A 20,019-nucleotide genomic window follows, 5' to 3' on the forward strand; every position below is an offset into this window, starting at 1 on the left:
TCACGGAAAGTTTGACATTGGTGAAATTGAATTATCGGTAACGATACTTATTCGATACCCATACAGGTGTCCCTCACATTTAACGAGCTCTCGACAGAAATTTTCAAAAAGGCATCTGTATTAGCACGCAAAGTGCAAAAATTGGAAATTTCTAGTCTATTCAATCCCAGAATAGAAAGTACAGTAAATCATCGATGAGTGTTCGAAGGCTTCTCGGCACTGAGTGTTTAGACGTCATCCCCACTACTAGGCGCTTGTCTGATTCAAGCTTCCCACCTCCAGTGGGCGGGGATAACGTTTGAATATTCAGTGCCGAGGAGCCTTCGAACACTTATCGATAATTTACTGTACCCTGAAGATACTTGTCACACCAAGCAAAGAATCTCCCTCCCCTGTTACCACGTAAAGTGCAAAACCTGGAAATTCCCAGTTTATACAATTCCAGAAAAGAAACTACCGTGAAGACGTGTGTCAGACCAAGTAAAGAATCCTCCCATATAAGCACGTAAAGTGCAAAGATTGGAAATTATAAATTTATACAATCCCAGAAATGAAAATACCTTGAAGATACTTGGTCAGACCAATAATCAAAGAATCCCCCCCCCCCCCCCCACAGGATTTGACGGATCCCAATTAGGTCCTCAAGAGGTGCACTGTCTGTACAGTTGTGCCTTCTGCTCGATCTCCACGAGATGCTTCTCCATTTCCCCGGTCAGAGTGTCTACTTCGGTCATCAGGTCGGACAGCGTCCTCTCATTGTCCCTGTAAACGCTCTCCATGCCGTCTAGGTCTTTGAATTTCGTGGAGGTGTCGGCGGTTAACTCTGAGGCTCTCTGCAGCAGCTTCTTCGCCCTCTGTATATTGTCCTTGCTCTTGTTCACGCGCAGTTCCAACGACTCGTCCACCCGTCTGTACTCCTCAGCGAGCTTCTTGGTTTTTGCGTCGACGTTTTGCGCCTCGTCAGCAACTTTCTGCGCCTGGACACCGATTTGGGCAAAGTCGTTCCTCACTGATTGGGTCTGTAGCTGCTTCAATCGAGCGTCCAGGTCATCCACAGTCTGTGTGGTACTGTTCGCCTGCATCAGAGCGCCCCTGGTGACCTCTGCGATCTCCTCCAGGTCCTTCCTCGATCGGTAGACGTCACGTTCCGCCTGATCGATGGCCTGTTGGACCAGATTCTGAGCCTTCTCAGCGTCGTTCAACAGCACCACCACCTTGTTAGCTTGAACCTGGTTCTCGATAGCGTTCTCCTTGGCCCTGTTTGCCCGTTTCTTCAGCTGATCCGCCAGGAGAAGATCATTCCTGGTGTCGGCGAGAATCTTCTCGGAATCGGTCAGAGAACCAACGATGGTCTTTATGCGATCGGCCAGTGTCGTAATCTCGTCTGGTTTCAGTTGGATGTTCTTGGCTAGAACTTTGTTCGCCAGGTCTCTGACCATCGTTGGCGTCGGTTGATCCTCGTCCAGGGTGCTTTTGATCCGTTTGTTTATGTCGGCTAGGTCTTTGGTCACGTTGTCGGAGAGGTTTCGCGCCCTCAAGGCGAAGTTGAACGCGTCCTGGGCGTTGGATCTGGCCGTTGCTGCATCCCGTTTCACCTGGATCATCTGAAGGATGGAAGTGGAAGATGGATAATTAAGCTGTGTCCCTAAAGTTACGATTTAGAAGCTTGTAGTTAGTACGCGGCTAGACTTGCTCTGATTGCAGAGCAACGAAGGTTGATGATTTGTTAACCCACTCGAGACTGACGGGATAATACGTCCAAAAAGTTATAACTAATATAATTAGGTGAATAGAGTTAAAGAGTAAAAAAAGAACAGAAAAGAAGACTAGAGAAAAAAGTAAGAATAGAGAATAAACGTTGCAACATGAAACAAGTTTGTTCTCCTATTTGGTATCTTAGAGATTCAGCTTTAACCCTTCTTTGATCTAAAATGAATGCTCTCGTGAAAGCGGATCAGAACTAACAGTTATTGTTCTGCTGGTAGTCTTACACCTAGGAACAACAAAATGCAACAACTCACACTATGAAGTAACTGTTCAGCCGCATCCTTATGGGTCTTAATTTTAGCAGCCTGTGTCTTAGCGACGTCCAAAGCTTGGTTCGCCTTGGTCACAGCACCCGCGTCGCAAGACAATCCTCCGCAGAATCCGCAACCAGCTCCACCACACACGCTGCTGCAATCCGTAACATTATCGCCGCACATTTGGAGGTTCAAACCAGGCATAATATCGTTGAACATTCTCAGTTTCTCGTTTATTTTCGCCAGAGATTCTTTATTCGCCTCCTGAGTCTCTTCGACGAACACCCGATTTTTGGCTAGAAGAGTCTCCGTGTGCTTACTGAACCGTTCGGCGTCCGCCAGAACGTTGCTGGTGTCGTTCGCCATTTTCTCTGCCCGCCTCGACTGCTCCGCCATCTGTTGGGTCACATTCAAAGCGCCCTGAACGTTCTCTTCCTGCAATCTAGTCGCGTTCTCCTTGAGATCAGCAGCAGCTTGGTGCAAATTGTTCGTTCTGTTCTTCAGATTCTTCAACGCAGCGTCCCCTAAATTGACCCTTTGACTGACGTTCTCCAGAAGATTGTTCGCCTCTTGCAGCTGCTTGCCAGACTCAGTCACGTTCTTGTTCAGCTCCTCGGCCAGTTCGTTCAAATCGTCCAAGTCTTGACTTCTGATGGATGCGTTGCTGATCAACGCCTTCACTTGGTCCAAAGAGGTGATCATGTTGTCGAACTGTTCGCTGTAAACCCCAGTTGTACCGACTTTTTGGATCCTAGACGCTTCGTCGATGACCAGGTTCGTCTTGTTCCTCAAACCGGTCAGCGTCATGTCCCAGTTATCGAAACACTCGCCGCAGGGTGTACATTGTGGCGCGTTCCCGTAGTAGCCACGGTAACACTGGTCGCATTTCTCGCCACCAATACCCTTTCTACAGACGCACATACCGGTCTCCCTGTCGCACTGTTGGCTGGAGGAACCGGCCAGATCGCAGTCGCAAGCGTGACACTGAACGGTCGGATTACCCCAATAGTTCGTTTGGCACTCGTTGCACTGTCGACCGCCGAAGCCTGATCGACACTCGCAAGTACCGTCGAATGGATTGCACCTGTTCAACAGGAAGAGAAAAAAAGGATTGAAGAATTTATTGGCTGATTTTGGGCCGAATAACCGATTGGTCAGCTCTTTTACGGGGAACGTGATAATTAAGAATTACCATGGGGTTTTCTCTCTTTGAATCTAGTATTCTAAGAGATATATGAGGGGTTTCCGTAACTCTGGACGACACTAAAAATCTTTTTTAATTATGAAAATGAAAAAAATATTTGACACGTAATATGAATGGTATTAAGTGGTCAGTATACTGCAGGCCTTGTTTCTTCTAGAAGTTTTCAAGGTCATCGATGTTTTTTTTTAAATAACTATAGGTTATTTAAAGGTCATATCATAGTAGATGTCTGAATGTATGTTATCCATGAACAATGCATGCAATAGGAAAAAATATGTAGTTATTTGAACAAAAAATATCGATGTTTTCGAAAATTTTGGGAGAATTATGGAAACCTTGACAGGTTAAATCAATTTTTCGTTGGGCCCAGTTTCGAGGAATCGATACATAAAATTTGCATAAACATTCACAGTCTATTCCGTAGTATCTCGATATCACAAATACCTGTCAGAAACGCTTCCAACCGAGTCGCACAAGCAAGGCTCGCAGCCTTGGCCACTGGCGATTTTCCAATGATTCTCTTCGCAGGAATCGCAGAGTTGTCCGACCACGTGAGGCAAGCAGGGACATTGTCCAGTTCGATGGTTACAGGGACCAGCCTCGCTGTCCGTTCCCAACGGGTTGCAGTCGCACATCTGACAATTCTGTTGAAGCGCATCCCCGTAGAAGCCTGCCTTGCAGATCTGACAATTGCCACCATCTGTGCTGTAGAGACACTGCAGACAACGACCCGTGTGGGGATCGCAGTTTCCAGGTCGACGTAGGTCTGTGTTGTTGTTGCAGTTGCAGGGCTCGCAACTGCCACCTGGCACCTCTGGGTTGCCGAAGTAGTTCTCTGCGCAGCTCTCGCAACGTGGACCAGTGTAGCCGTCGAAACACTCGCAGATTACATCGTGGCTGGTTGGGTCCAGGGAACAGCTCTCGGCGTACGAGTGGCCAGAATCCAAGGTTCCTGAATGTTAATACAAACATTTGTGAACCGAATAATATACATGGTGATTCTGCTAAGTGTACCACCGAAATTGCTTGTGAACTGTTTGTTATACGAAAAAATGTTCCAAACAAAAGTTAATTCTCCGACTAATGATTTTTCTCAACTCGCCTAGCAAACTCATTGCAACTACACGTATGACCTTTTCACGCGGCACATTATTCAGCATCTTTACTAATAAAAAAGTAGGATAACAAAGCCTTCTGTAATGTAAACAGTTTAGTCGTACGACTTCAAGTCGATCGACTCGGTCGACCGATCAAAAGTTGCCTAGTGTAAACGCCACTTAACGGGGATTCCTAACGGGCATTTATCGCGAGTATACTGTATTCTACAATTTCGCAGTCAGTTCCTACCGCTGACAAGGTATAAGAATGAACCTTTCATTTTATGGGAGTTGGTGGCCCACCTAAACTGTAGTACCGACACCTTAAAAAGCCTATGATTTGAGCGACCTCTACATTTTGAGAACGGTGAATCTGCGGTGGGTAGTGACACTAAATATGATTTTAGCGACCTCTACGTTTCGAGAACGGTGAATCTGCGGTGGATAGTGACACTAAAATGGAAATGGGGTACGTAACCCCAGAAAAGTGGGCCGCAAAAATACATTGGATGAAATGTCTCATTCGTCTGTGGTTCCTATCGAGCCCAATTGCCCTGACCAAGCAATGCACGAACTCGAATTCCGTTTACCTGGACAAGGACACGCCCTGCAAGGGATATCCACGCCGATCCTGGGATCACCGTAATACGTCTCGATGCATCGATCGCAATTGTGCCCGGTGGTGTAGTCCCGGCACTCGATACACGCGCCAGTTTTCGAGTCGCAGCTTTCAGCGTGACCGTTGCACTCACAACGTTGACAATGCGGGAAATTCCAGAAACCAGGCTCGCATTGACCGCAGGTTCGTCCGTAGGTATTCGGACGGCATTTACAACGACCGGTTCCGACCTCGCAGAAATTGTCCAATGCACCGACACCGTCACAGTCGCAGGGTATGCAACCTTCTGGACCGAAACCGTAGGTTCCAGGCGCGCAACGGTCGCATCGTCTGCCGACCACGTTCGGCTTACAGGGACACGTGCCCCCGTAGTTTTCGCAAAGCAGACTATGGGATCCCGTTGGATTGCATTCACAGGCTGAAACGAAAATATAACAAGGCATTTGTAAGATTAATAAGATTAAACCCCTTGAGCGCCAGCTTCGTAATATAGTGATTACTTGATTAATGCGACACGAATAACGGCGTTATTCTCAACCACTTGGGGAGTCCCCACTCTGGAACCAATCAAAATAAACTAAACAGAAGGTAAAAAGAGACTTGGTTTCGTGTAAAAAAAAATTTAGGAGGGGCTGAGAACTTTTCCGCTTTACCATGAATGCTCCGAAGTGGATCCAAGTATGTCGCACTTATCGAGACATTACTGTGTTATGTTGGTTGTGTACGGTTCTGAAATTCCACTCCGTAATATTACGTTTGCTAAAGATATGACCATCTTTCTTCTGTATTACGAAGGACTTTTAACTTCACTACTTTCGGCTTTTGAACATTAGTCCAAGTTTCCCATCATTTATATTGTTGTAGTCGTATTATCTTTCTCATTTTTTCTAATCCTTTTTCTACATATAGTAATGTTTCGATGAGTGCGATGTACTCGGGTCCGCTTCGAAGCATTCATGGAAAGGTATTCAGCCGCTCGTAAATTTGTTTTTTACCAGTTTTTATTGATTCCAGGGAGCGATCCCCCCAGTGGTGGGAATAACGCCGTTGCTCGTGTCGTATTCATCGAGGAATCACTGGAATTTAATTCTACCGTGAGGAAACGTAATATTACGTACACTTAGTCGAAAAAGTCTTTGCACGCTCTAAAACAGAACAACTTTTTTAACAGTGGACCAAGTAACTCGAGTTTTTTTTTGTGATGTTAGAAAGATTAGTTTACTAAATGATGTGTGTGAAAAGTTTTGAAATAGTTGCAATTGGTCCAAATCACGGATCCTAAAAAAGGCGGTATTTTTTTACAGTTTTCCTAGATTTTAGCAGGCCTTTAAGGGGTAATAAATGTAGGGTGTTAAGTCTTCATTTTACTTAAAAAATACAAGGCAGATCGAAAGCATTGTGTTGTAAACTGTATTAGAAAATAAGAAATTCGGTAATATTTAGTAGATTTTCACGTGTGACACAAGAGTCATTCCAAATCGATCACTTTTTGAACTTGGTATTAAGGATTTTGATAAGGTTGAAATATAGAGTAGCCAACGAGAAATTATGTGTGCTGTCTATCCATTCCACTCGTTTCAAACTTGTTTGAAGAGTACGAGACATAAAAATTCGTTATTTTTGCTCATTTCATTGAAAAAAGATCATCATAAATTATATAATTTATACCGTTTTACTTTGTACTAATGGTATTACTTACAGTGTGCACCGTCGTAAACATAGTAACCGATACTATTCTGGTACTTTTTACAAACATCAGGAACATTAGTCCATGCAGTAGAAATGTCGTTAAAGTAATCGCTGCAACGGTATTTTTCATATTCCTGGCGGCGAAGCTCGCCAACACCTGGCGCTTTGAAGAATGGTATCGACTGTATTCTTGGCCTCAATACAATCTAAACAAAGGACATTAAATTGACGTTAATACATTAATAAATCATAACAGTTTTACACTTTAAATATGACGATTTAAGAAATGGAAATAGTATAATACAATTTTCCTTATTTTTTAATACGTGAGTCAACAATTCTGTCAAATTTCTGCTTTTGCAAATTAATCTCCAAAAACGTGATTTTCCATAAATATCTGGAGTTTCGTAACTATTAATCGCGTAAAAGAAATTGCTGGTCTAAATAAATAACGTTTAAAAAAATTGAATCTATAACGATCCTTGAAAAAATAGGAATTTAGTGATTACATGTTCTTGTAATTAAAAAATTCAAATTTAAAAAGTCGTTATTGTTAACATACCGAATCAACCAAAATGGACGCCGAAGGTGTGTCCACGTGACTGTTGAACTTCCGGAATTGCAACAGAAGATTATAGCGTTTTCCCGCCTCGAGGCAAACAGCAGGTTGAGCGACAACACTTCGAGAACGAACTGGCAATTGCGCCGACAGCTGATCGTATTCTGGATTCCATTCGGCGCATGGCCCGTTGGGATCCACTGGACCGTCCCTTTCGATGATGATTTTTACGTCCTCCCAAACTCCTGGTTGAACGGGCTCGTAACGGACGATCACCTCGTACCACAGCGTTTTCCGTACATCGTCGATCGTGAAGTTCAGCATCGAACCCTCCAGTGCCTTCATGAATCCAATTCCCGTCCAGGTGCTGTTCTTTCCGTCGCGATACGGTTCTCTGATTACCACTTGACAATTCTGTAAAAGTAATCGACTAATGTTAGAAATGTTATACACACCTTACCGGCAGATTAACCGTTCTATCGAGGTCAAATCGACACGAAATGAAACATTTATTTTCGATAATTTGTTGTATTTACAAATGTGTATATAAATTCTACAATAATAGTTCATCTAGTAAGATTTATTTTAAGATAGTATCACCCAATGAATACCTATGCAATAATTGTGTTAAAATAAAGTGGAAATTGTGTTCCATACTTTAACTAAATCTTATTCTGAATACTAAGGAATCATTCAATTTTACACGCAGATGTAAAATATGGAAATAAGTTACTAAACAATTAGTACAAAAACATTTATGTAATGTCACTAAAACTAGCTATTGCTGGCCAACAATCTATCCTGTTTTCATCAATCGAAACTTCAGAAATATATTAACTATTTAAAGTACATTATTGTTTCATTGAATAATAAGAACAGACTGGGTGATTCTAGACAACTGTGTTTACGAGAATCGTATAAACAATCTGGCAACACTGTGTGTAAGTAACGCATGTGAGCAAGAGGCATTCTTAATGGGTATTTATCCAGCATGCGCAGTTATCGGGAGTCTACTGTACTCACGTCGGTGGCTCTCGACAACTCGCCCTCGTAGATCAAGAAGTCCACAGAGCCAGTGTAATAGCTCTGTTCCGGTTGATTACACGTTCTGCCGCTAATGTGAGGCCTGCAACGGCATTGACCAGTCACAACGTCGCACGAATTCTCGTATGAGCCACCAAGATCGCAGTCGCACGGTTTGCAACCGTCTGGATCTTCCGACAATCCCCAATATTCTGGCAGGCATTGGTTACAGTCCCGAGCAGTTACGAAACGCTTGCAAGTACACTCGCCGGTGGCCATGTTGCATCCACGGTTGTCGATGGTGCCCAAAGTATTACAGGTACAGGCTTAACGAATAAAAGAATTATCAAACATCGGTCTAATAAAATAAATAAAAATACTAAATTTCAAATCTATATCCTATCGTCTGTAGAATGATTCAGAAAATTCATTTACAGTAGGCTGTCACATTTATTCGACCAGACAGCGAATTTTATTTCGAAATTGAAAAACATTTATCGTCACGAGATGATAAACGTAAAGATAATAAACGTGTATAAATAGGAATTACGTGAAAATTTTCACAGTTAATTGGTACCTCGAAAGTATGCGTTCGGTTAGTATAATTCTTTTCTAGTTATGTATTTATTTAATGATCCCTATTTTCACCGAAAAATCTTTGCATATCAGAATATTGATATTAGTTTAAATTATTAGTTTAATTATATAGTTTGAATTATTAGTTTAAATTACAGAATATTAATCGTCTGGTCTAAGACGAAATTTGTTGATTCTATACGATCGAAAAATTACTCAATCTACAAATTAAACTATTAAATGATAAGGTTTTACCAAGAATGTTGTGAAAATAATAGTTTTTAAAGTGTTTTAAATCTATATTGTTAGGACGACCTTACCTTGACATCCTTCAGGATTTTCAGGCTCAAAGTTCCAAAAGCCATTTTTGCAACGATCACAACGACGTCCTTCCACGTTCGTTTTACAATGACAGCGACCAGACTCGTCTCCGCTGAGAACATCCGTTCTAGAATCGCAGATACCATCGTCCAATGAGCCACCCAGATCACAATCGCACGCTGTACATAAAACGAATATATCAATTCAAACTCGAAAATACATTTAAGTAAAAGCGACATTAGATACTCGTGCTTTCTTCTTCACATTAACCTGCGCCAATCTTAGCATCCCATACAATGCATCTCATAATAAGTGGGACTTCAACAATATAGATGCAAAGACAGTGAAGAAAGTACATTATAAATATGTGTCCCACTTGATTCGAAAATTTGGAATCAGTTTATAAATGAAATGAACTGCAAGGAGTAAATCGAAGTAATTGTAATCGAAGTAATTAAAAGCTATGGTGGGATCGGGACCTCCATACCCAACAAGAGGAGCAATAACATTAATGGAAAATAGGAGGGCTCCATAAGCGTGTAGGAGTCTTGGCTTTCGACGCCGGAGGTCGTGGGTTCGAATCCCGTTTGGACCCTCATTTTTTCCAACGCTCCTACACTACTCACAATTAAACCCAACAATCAATTGTTCACCTCAGAGTGAACTGAATCAATTATACCACCGCCATCGATCTCCACGAACGTCAGATCAAACCACTTCAACATTCAGCGACAAAAAATCTGGCACTTACGTAGACAGGCTTCTGGATGCGAGATATCCTTAGTGATGTCATGATAATAGAACGGTTTGCACTGTTCACAATTTTGCCCACGGGTATTATGCTGACAGTCGTCGCAGACACCACCAGAAACTCGTCCAGTCCTCTCGTATACGGACTCGTCGAAATGACAGGATATCGTGTGGTTGTTACAGTTGCAGGGTCTGCAGGCGTTCGTCTGTTTGCCAACAGCTGGTTTCCAAGGTAGATCGTTGTAGAAGTCCTGACACTTCTCGCAGTTCAGGCCTGTGGTGTTGTGGGTGCACTCGCACCTGCCGTGCACCATGTTGTCCTCGTGCGCGACACCAGCAAGTGGAAGACATCTGGATGCGTGGCCGTAACAGGAACAGGATCCACGGATCACCATGTTCTGAATGGCGTAGTAGTATTTCTCGCGGATCTCCGCCCTGTCGTCGAGCAGATCGTCACCCAAAGTGTGCAGCCTGGTCATGTTGATACGTAGGTTCGTGATCTTCAGGAGATTCTGGACCTCCTTCGAATAGGGATTGTCGATCTCGACGTTTCGTGGGAGCACTCTGCAAGCACCAGACGCGAGAAACATTAGGTGATGGTGGTTGGTGGATGGTTAGTGATACGAAATGATGGAACATTCAGATGTACATCGACGAGCAAACTCGGCTTCCACTAGGAGAAAAAGTGACGTAGGATAAGGGCCTCCTAGCAATTGGTAAATTTATTTCAAGTACTGAAATAAATGTTAAATGCATGGTAATTTGGCATAAATTTCAGAAACTTTCGAATTCAAATGGTAGAAGACCTTTTCCCTACGCTACTTTTTTTCCTAGCAGAAGCCGAGTTTGCTCGTGGGTGTACATACAGTGAATAGCTTAGATCAGCGTTTCTCAAACTGTGGTACATGTACCACTAATGGTACATTATGTTATTTTTGGTGGTAGAATTTTTACACAAAATATTTTGTACCTTTTTGGTGAAAAATATTACTTATTTATTTGAAAATAATAAATAACTAATATTAAACATGTTCAATGATACAGGCTCATCCTTCGCATTAATCCTCACCAATTATAAATCTCCTTAATATTTGCTCATGTATTATTACTTACCATTTACTATATTTTATTATAATGGAAAAGTTTCATTTACGAATATAATTAACTAAGATAAATTTTAAATATGTTTTATTCTTGAATCATGTTATATTAGCTAAACAAATTTTTCGATCGAACAGCTAACAGTAGAATATTCTAAGCTGATCATGTTTCGTGGTCCACCCTATATGCAGGGTGAGTCATTTAACTGTATCGCCTAAATTTATTCATAAACCACTTGTATAGAAAAAATGTTTCCAACGAAAGTTGTTTGATATCAAGCGGGGCATACAATGTGATAATTGGTTTTCTGATGTTTCGCTTTTTTATCGAGATATGAAGATGACCTTGAGTTTCTGTATCATAATGTGTAATATTTAAGCTAGTGATTTGAAAGAATATTGAATGCCGAATAAAAAATTACTAAGGTATGTGGGTTCAAAAACTATTATTTACCGAGATATTCTCTAATTAATCTTCGATGTAAATAATGCTCAAAATGCTGTCCACTAAATTGAATACAAGTGCGTGGGCGATCAATGAGAGCATGTGGCAAGTTACTGAAGAAATTATGATTTTTTTTTAAATTACGAAGTATTACACAGACTCGATGATGTGTATCGAAATTTTTACGTTCCTCTTTTTTTATTTTTCATTCCCCATTTCTAAGTACAAATTGCGAAGCAACGAATACAACTAGGGACCTAGAATCGGTCTCACTGGAAAGAGCGCATACTTTTTTCTCTACAAGAATCACTTAAATCCTCAAATTTGATAACTTGACAGATTAACCTATTATACATACACTCTTATATTATATTAAATACCTTTCCGTAGACTAAAAAATATAATCCAACACAACTAAAAAATGTAAAATTTCTTACTATTTGCATAACCATAATGCAAATGTGGTTACTAAAGTCAACTTTAAGTGTGTACTTTAAACAGGGTAAAAGATATTTTTTGAAAATCAGTGATATTCGACTTACAATTCAATTAAAACGCGTTTCCCCTATATCGATACCTTTCGAATTTGTGTCGGTTTTTTCTAAAGTAGCGATATGTTGACATAAAAAAATATGAGTTTTATTTCCAAACACAGTATACACGACCATCTAGAGTTCAGTACAGTAAGTAATAAATTAATCAAGTTTAACAAGGTCTCATTGTGAACCTGACGGGACTATCAACAGTCTAAACAAACATTTCATTCCACTCTCTGTACACTGATCCATTAAAATCTTTATTTGCATACATAACGATGTACGAGTTACACGGTGACAACATTAAAATTGTCTTCAGTCAACGGACTGTATATACACAAAAGACACTCTTCGAAGAAGAAAACCATAAAGGGTGTATTATCTGTGTATCATTTCTATATACAGGGTGTCTCAGCTAACTTGATCACCTCGAATAATGACTTAACGATACACTTTATGAAAATTTTGATGCGTGAAACTTAAATGGCAGATCTTATAAGGTACGTGCTTTTTTGTGGGTGGACGCATTTCAGAGATTTCAAGGTCACTTTGAGTTTTTGTAACGGAATAACCTATTTTTTGTATCTTAGATCGATAGAGTATTAAATTCTGAGTAAAAATGTGTTGGTACGTCCTAAACTTAATAATTAACAAATATTTACAAAGTGCTGGAACTGATGCCCCTCAACTTCAATACAGTGATTATTTTGTAAATATCTCGTTAATTATTAAGTTTAGGACATACGAAGATCAACACATTTTTTCTCAGAATTTGATACTCTATCGATCTATGGTACAAAAAACAGGTCATTCCGTTAGAAAAAATCAAGGTGACCTTCAAATCTCAGAAATACCTTCACCCAGAAAAAAAAGCACGTACCTCAGAAGATGTGCTCCTTGATGCCATTTAAGTTCTACGGTTTCAAATTTTCATAAAGTCCATCGTTGAGTCGTTATTCGAGGTGATCAAGTTAGCTGAGACACCCTGTATACATATTCATCAGGTGTCAATTACACTTGGCACCGAGGTTATCGCTGGTCAGAAACATAGTTACGTGCTCGTAGTCGATGGTCCCAACAATGTGTGTTTATCATAAAGTTTACATACCTGAAGATAACATCGCCCAACGTCGACGGCGCCACGCCGGAGTATCTCGTCTCGCAGATAACGTCTGTCAATGTCTGGGGCTGTTCGGTGGACACCCCGGGGAAGTATTGTTCGCAATTGTGCGCGAAGTAACGGTACACCTTCCATGTCTTGCCGAAATCGTACGATCGTTCGATCAGCATCGCGGCCGGTCGGAAGGTTTTGAAACGGATTATAATGTGGGTGAAATGGAACTCCGCCTCGAGATCGAAACGGATCGTCACGTTCTCCACGCCGTTCTCCGCTTGCCACCAGGACCTGAAATTCGCACAAGAATATGTTTTGCGTTCAGAACGATTTAACAAGTAAGGGTAAACGTGCCAATGAACCACTTAACAAATTGTATGCCAGACATGTATTAGTACGTTCTTTCATACACTGTCGATAGCAGAGTTCAAGAAATTTTAACTTTTTTTCCGCACATTTAGCATTTAATAGCAGTATCTTATAGATTTTTTTACTTTGAATACGAATCTGCAAATGGTTTTTTGCCGGCATCCTCAGTTTTCGGGAAATTTGATTCTGAGGAAGAATGAAAATTTTCAACTTTGAGTATGTTCTGTGTTCGAACGGTCATAGGTATTCGGTTGATTGTTATGTATAAGTATTTTATAAACTCTCCTGAATAAAATAGTATATGTTGTTGTTGCATTATGAATACTTAAACGTGTTTAAACAACAATCAAGTGGAAAAGGACACCCGAAATGCACCAATTTTTGCAGATATTTTTCAATGTATTTCGAAAAGTGAGGGTCTAGAAGAAATTCTGACTGGACCACGTGATACAGTACAGATTTTACCTTCAAAAAGCATGAACAAAAATAGTAAGACACGTTTTTTTTCAATACCGACTTACTGCATTTCGGGTGTTCTTTTTCGTTTGAACGTTGTTTAAACATGTTTAAATGTCCATAATGCAATAACAACGTATACTATTTTATTTGGGAGAGTTCATAGAATAACTTGACATAACAAATAACCAAATAATTATGACCGTTTGAACAGAGAAAATGTTCAAAGTTGACAATTTGCATTTTTGTTCAAAATCAAATTTCTCGAAAGCTGAGGGTACTGGCTAATATTCGTTTGCAGATTCGTATTCAGGGCACACGAATCTATAAGAAACGGCTGTTGAACAGTGTAGTCTGCGGAACACCATATATAAATACCATAAAATATTATTAAAATTTCAAATATATTGTTTTGTAGAAAATATAACCCCATAAACCGATTTTGAAATAAAAAAATTTAATATCTAGCGTTCTTTATTGTTAACCTTAAAAAAATATCTAGTATTTATAAACAATGTATTTTGAGTGTAAGACATCGAGGGAATAGTAAAAAAAAGATTAAATAAAAATTCGCAATAAATTGATAATTAGAGAGATTTCTTGAAATCCCTTACTAACGCAGCCGAATTGCCAAAAATGACCCGCGCCAGGTGAAAGTGCAGAAGATAGCCCGCATACAATGAGTCAAGAGATTTTGTAACTATTACAAAGGTATTTTAACTGATAATAATATTAATAAATATTTGGTACATGAACATTAGATTTTTTTATATCTATACCTTTTTATAACGTATAGGTTTCAATTTGAAAAATTGGAAAATGTAGTTAATTAAATTAAAAAGAAAAATACAGATTTCACCAGCGAATGATTGCTGATTACAGTAATGGAATATATTTCTAACAAATGGCGGGGAAATTGTTTTGAATATGAAACAAGGAATTGTAAAAAATCAATATTTTTATAGAACTCTGATCAAAAAATTATTTCCTAACCCGCTAACGATGTTCTCGATGTTGTGCTGCTGTTTCGGCAACGAGGCATCGCAGAAGAAGCACTTCTTCCGGTCCTTCAGATGCGAAACGATGCAGTATCTTTCCGGTCCGTTGAGACCGCAAGTGGAGGACGCCTCCAATCGGCTTTTTCGACCGATCAACAGATTCCCGGTGGCGGGATAACAAGAGCTCTGTTCGCATGGGTGCTTCCTCTTCATGTGTGGACCTAACACCATTAAAAAGAATATTAAAAAATCGTTTCACAAAGAAAAGGTCAAGTTAGCCACGATTGGTTATCTCCAAATCCCTTCAACCAATTCGAGTATTGTTATGAATATACAGTGAACCAGATTAAGAATTCGGACACAGTGGTACTTGGACATACATATTGTTGCGTATCTATACTAATTTTGAAAATAAGAGAATTGTTATTTTTTATATAAACTAATATACACTATAATATATACTATAACACTTCTTTCAGTTGTTAAAAACATAACACTTTGTTTTTACGTAATTTATATAACTTTCTCTGAAGCATATGTGATATCCGAATATTTTTGCAATGCTAGAATTAGGCATTACAGTAAATTCTCAATAAGTGCTCGGATGACTTCTGCTTGATGCCCACTACTGGAGGTTTCCACACGATGGAGGCTCGGTCCGAAATGCAGTTCATGAAGTGCAAAAATCGTGTCCCTCTGCGATAACTGCTCCAACACGGTCCCCAGTTTCGAGGCGTTAATCAAAGATATACTGTATTTCGTTTATCGTTCGTTAACAAGAATAATGTATAAATTAAATAAACGAATGTTATGTTTCTAGCAACCAAATTAAGTGTTTTAATTTATTAAAGAACAACGAATACATTGATCCCATAAATAGTATGGATATACAGTAATAATTTCTCAAGTACCATGGTAATTGAATATTAATGCAGGTCAGTGTACATCGCCAGCTACGGAGTGACGCTTTTGTTATTTACACTGGGTAACGGTTAACGAAACGTCCAGAGACCAAGGGGTTAGTCCTCAGAAACCGTTCGACACCAACCTCAACCAACATTAAACGAGAAAAGGGTCTAAACATAATTTCCATTGACCGTTTGGAGCGTTCTGATCGGATTAATACATTATTGAAACATCGAAGGATCTTTGGTTAAATACGATTATTCCCTAAACGGATGGATTAATTCTGAATTGCGTAACGTTATCATGCCGTTAACTGGTGTTTAATTGTTCAACGATATAACGTGGATCTGTTGGAACCAGCAAGTATGCTACCTCTTGGGCTAGGAACGGTCAGCGTTGGCCAATTATGGCGCTCAGCCGTCACCTCCATGGGTGACATATCTCCTCTCTGGACTGATCCTATAACACCCCGTTCTGTTTTATCGCGGATACTTACTCGTATCTAGTTCTACGTATTCTAATGTCGAGGCTTTAAGAGAAGTGAAACCGTAACCTCCCATTTCGATAGCCTATATCTATGTACTCAGCTGAAATGTAGACCCAAACGAGTCGGACATTTTGGTTTCAGCTTTTCTAGAACGAATTTATAATGCTAGTAAAGAACGAATTTAAAAACTGTAACTTACAAGTGTAAATAATTTTCTATTTTGGTTGCAAATAGAAAACAAATTATGGAAGAAAGTGTTCAAGTGCAGGCTTACTTTTAATATACATTTTTATACAGGCGTACTTTTCCTGTGACGCCTGTTTGCTCTTCTACTATGATAATACGATTGCTACGGTTTTAATGAAATACATTTTTTTCCTATTTGATATTTTTTTACTTGATTTACTAATTACTTGACTTATTTTACTAATTTTTATTACGCCATTACAGGGTTTTTCTAAATTAATGAAAAAATTCTATTTATTTTATATTAGTCATTTAACCCTCGCATGACGAGGTTGGTTCGTTTAGGAGGCCTTAATGTTTTTAGGAATGAGAGTGAATCTGTCAAATGAACAAAAATCAATTTTTACAAAAGTGTGAATTTTATATTATTTTTTTACAAATTCTTCTAGATAATTGTAATATTTTTCTATAGTATATATAATGTCCATTGTGTGTCATGCGTGACCCAGCCATAGGCTTTCACGTCCGTCATGCGAGGTTTAATTAAGAAAATGATGAAAATTGTGATTTGAAGTCATGTAATGGTACAATGTGCCTTGGAAAGAAAATATCAAGAAGATCAAACTATTATAGTGGTGTTCGAACTGTACATTTGACATGTAGAATGTATCCGTAAATTTAATGATATTAATTTAAAATAACCCTGTATACACGAATGAGAAAATAATTTTATAATAATACAATGTAACCACAAATGTGATTACGAAGTATAATTTGAAAATTGTCAATCACTGAAATGTTGCTTTATTAAATATATCATATTATATTATTCTTATATGTAAATAAAGTAGTGTAAGATATTGCAAGTTTGTTGACTGAAATAAATTATGAAATGTTTCCGTCGTAGGTTAACAAATAAGAATAAAAAGACTCACCTCTAACAGTAAGTCTGTCATTACCATATTGCGGATCCGCAGAATCTAAAAAAAAAATAAATAATCTCGTTAGTATACCAGCTTTTTTTATTTCATTACAAAAGAAATTTGATAACTTTATTGTTAATTATTTTCCACTGAAATGAGTCTGTACGAGTGAAACACAAACCAAAATTGTATACAAAATCATTTTCATAAAGATTGTATATGAGGAGATATCGTGTCAGAAATTATTTTATAAGTATTGAACTATTTAACCTTATTGTGGAGTAAACATAAAGATATACAAATTCTCAAACTATTCTACTACTTAAATGTGGAACAATATAAAAATCATTTTATCAATATCGAGTTATACTTGAATACTCCACCATGAAACTTCAAAATTCAATTTTTTCGAATATCTTCACTAAATCCAAATAGATTTCCGAATGTTTTAACTTTCTTTAAATTGCTCTCTTTAGTCACTCGTAGAATTCAAATAGACCAATATATTTACACAATTAACAATTCTGTATTTTAACTTGATCTGAAATTTTCTTTACAAATTTGCATACCTATGTTCTACAATAGTAAACCCTAAATGAAATACTAATACGAAATACCTTTGAAATTTGCTGATCGAGATGAGATTGATTTCAAAACCCTAAACTGAAAATATCTTCCTGAAAATAAAAGCTTCTCCAGGAAAAAGGAAACTGGAAACTATAGTTTCTCGGTGAAAATTTTAAACTAAACTAGAATGTGCAGTTATCAAGTAACGTTCTACTACCGGTAGAGGCTATCGCAAGGGACAACCGGATGTTTATCATGTGACGTCTCTGGAACTCGTCGTTAAAATGAATGAAAACCCTAAAATGGAACAAAAACCACCACAATAAAAAATTCCATGAAAAGACTGCGTTTGTATCCAGAAACATTTATAAATCATATCACAAGCATCTTAAATTATTTTCATCCATTCATTACTACCATGTAACTAAGTTAAAATTTCTTTAATGCTTGGATCAATAAATAGAAAATTTGATAATGACTATGTAAGTTTAATCTTAATGACATTATGATATTATATGTAACATCATATTACGAATTTACTTTAAAACAGTTTTAACAATTTCAATAAATAAGGAATTATTAATGACTACACAATTATTATGTGTCTTAATAACTTCCGACCATCTCGATTAAAAATCTTAAGGAATTCATATTACAAATTAGAAATTTAAGGATAGTACATAAAAAGTTATTAATCCTTCGTAGGCAAACTGAGTCGTCTATGTCTAAGCCTAATTTTTTTTACTGCTTCAGGCTTTAAAAAAATCTATAACAATTCTGAAATACTTAGTAAAGTCTCTATCACATTACGCGATCGTTCGTTAAGTCAAATGTTTAAATCGTTTTTTAGTAAAAATAAAAATTCGGTGGAAAGTTAGGGAAAAATAAAATTTCGTTTGCCAGGCCCACATTGTCTACGGAGTATTAATTTTTTTATGCGAGGTCCAAAATGATTAAAAAGTTTGATTTGAATGGAAAATTTCTTTTTCATGTTTAAAAATGAGTTGGTGACAATCAGTACCATTTGTGAAATTTAATATTTAAATATATAGTCTTTAAAATTTCCGATGAAAGTCGATCTGTATGCCTCTTATGTAGCATAAAAATCTTATTGTAATTCATGGAGAGTATTTTAATAAGTTGCTTACTGTTTTCTGATAGTTATGTTTTAGTTTTCTAGGGCGCTTAGATTTTGGAGACCGAAATAAACTCGAGAAGTTCCGAAGAAAGCCAGGTCGTGGGGTCGAATCGTTATCTAATCGTAATGGATAAAGTGTCTTCTCGTAAGAGCAATGAATGGAAAGCATGTTGCGATCGTGGATAGATCAGCCCTAACTACATAGTTACGTTTTAACTACTTCAATGTTTCAACATTCGAATTCACAGACGGTTTTCTAATCATCAGACTGCGAATATTTATGCAAATATAGATTATTATACGTTAGTTCTGAGAAACTGAAATCAAATTGATAGTTCTTACTGTGTTAAGAATTCTTTTAGGTTCTGAATAAAATAAAAACCTCATTGGACTTTACTAAACCTTTTGCTATACTGAATTTTCGATACCTGACTTTTAAATTAATTTTGAGTTTTTAGTTAATAAAACAAACTATTCAATTTAGTAAAAGTAATATGTACAAATCAACTGTGACATTTTTCTTGTAACCAATCTTATCTACAACGTTTTTTTCGTGTGAAACAGAATTTTGTTAATATCAAGGCGCGTGATGTAACGTTTGAAGATAATTATAAACAGTCGAGAAGTAGGTGTTAGTGTATTAAAAATAAAACACTTACTGGATACAATAGTTAATAAAAACAAAAGTGCTGCGAGGACCGTCTCGCAAGAATATATTCGAGCCATTTTCACTCCTACCCTCTGTCGTTCAAAGTTTTCGGACCAGAGCTAAGCCATGGGCGTTATCTTCCATCTGTAAAAGAAAAGCAGTACAGTTTTATTGAATATTTTATTGATAATTCTAATTTTTCGAATTTTTTCGAATTGTAATGCCAAAGCATTTGATTGATGCTTAACTTTTTATATTCAAAATCAATTTCTATTTATTCTTACGT

The 20,019-nt window shown here is 38.1% G+C and overlaps 1 protein-coding gene across 1 annotated transcript; it reads right to left on the reverse strand.

Moving 5' to 3' along the window:
- Nucleotides 1–641: 641 nt before the first annotated feature.
- Nucleotides 642–19,810, reverse strand: LOC107195221 (laminin subunit beta-1). Its single transcript, XM_015585029.1, has 15 exons — nucleotides 19,744–19,810; nucleotides 17,392–17,436; nucleotides 16,156–16,242; nucleotides 14,877–15,098; nucleotides 13,549–13,561; nucleotides 13,049–13,345; nucleotides 9,861–10,423; nucleotides 9,109–9,288; nucleotides 8,213–8,538; nucleotides 7,193–7,603; nucleotides 6,641–6,836; nucleotides 4,913–5,359; nucleotides 3,670–4,177; nucleotides 2,022–3,105; nucleotides 642–1,604 (listed from the first exon to the last, which is right to left on the reverse strand). Exons 1-15 carry the CDS (start codon nucleotides 19,808–19,810, stop codon nucleotides 642–644), a joined length of 5,409 nt encoding a protein of 1,802 aa, XP_015440515.1.
- Nucleotides 19,811–20,019: the final 209 nt, after the last annotated feature.

This window comes from Dufourea novaeangliae, unplaced genomic scaffold, assembly GCF_001272555.1.
Source record: "Dufourea novaeangliae isolate 0120121106 unplaced genomic scaffold, ASM127255v1 scaffold18, whole genome shotgun sequence".
Lineage (NCBI taxonomy): Eukaryota > Metazoa > Arthropoda > Insecta > Hymenoptera > Halictidae > Dufourea > Dufourea novaeangliae.

Bases quoted from the DNA above. Each gene is read 5' to 3' on its own strand.
- LOC107195221 (XM_015585029.1), bottom strand. From the start codon at position 19,810: ATGGCTCGAATATATTCTTGCGAGACGGTCCTCGCAGCACTTTTGTTT. The intron at 9,289-9,860 runs GTAAGTGCCAGA...TTTTATGTACAG, and splicing joins GCATCCAGAAGCCTGTCTAC to CGTGCGATTGTGATCTGGGT. The intron at 4,178-4,912 runs GTAAACGGAATT...ATTAACATTCAG, and splicing joins CAGGGCGTGTCCTTGTCCAG to GAACCTTGGATTCTGGCCAC.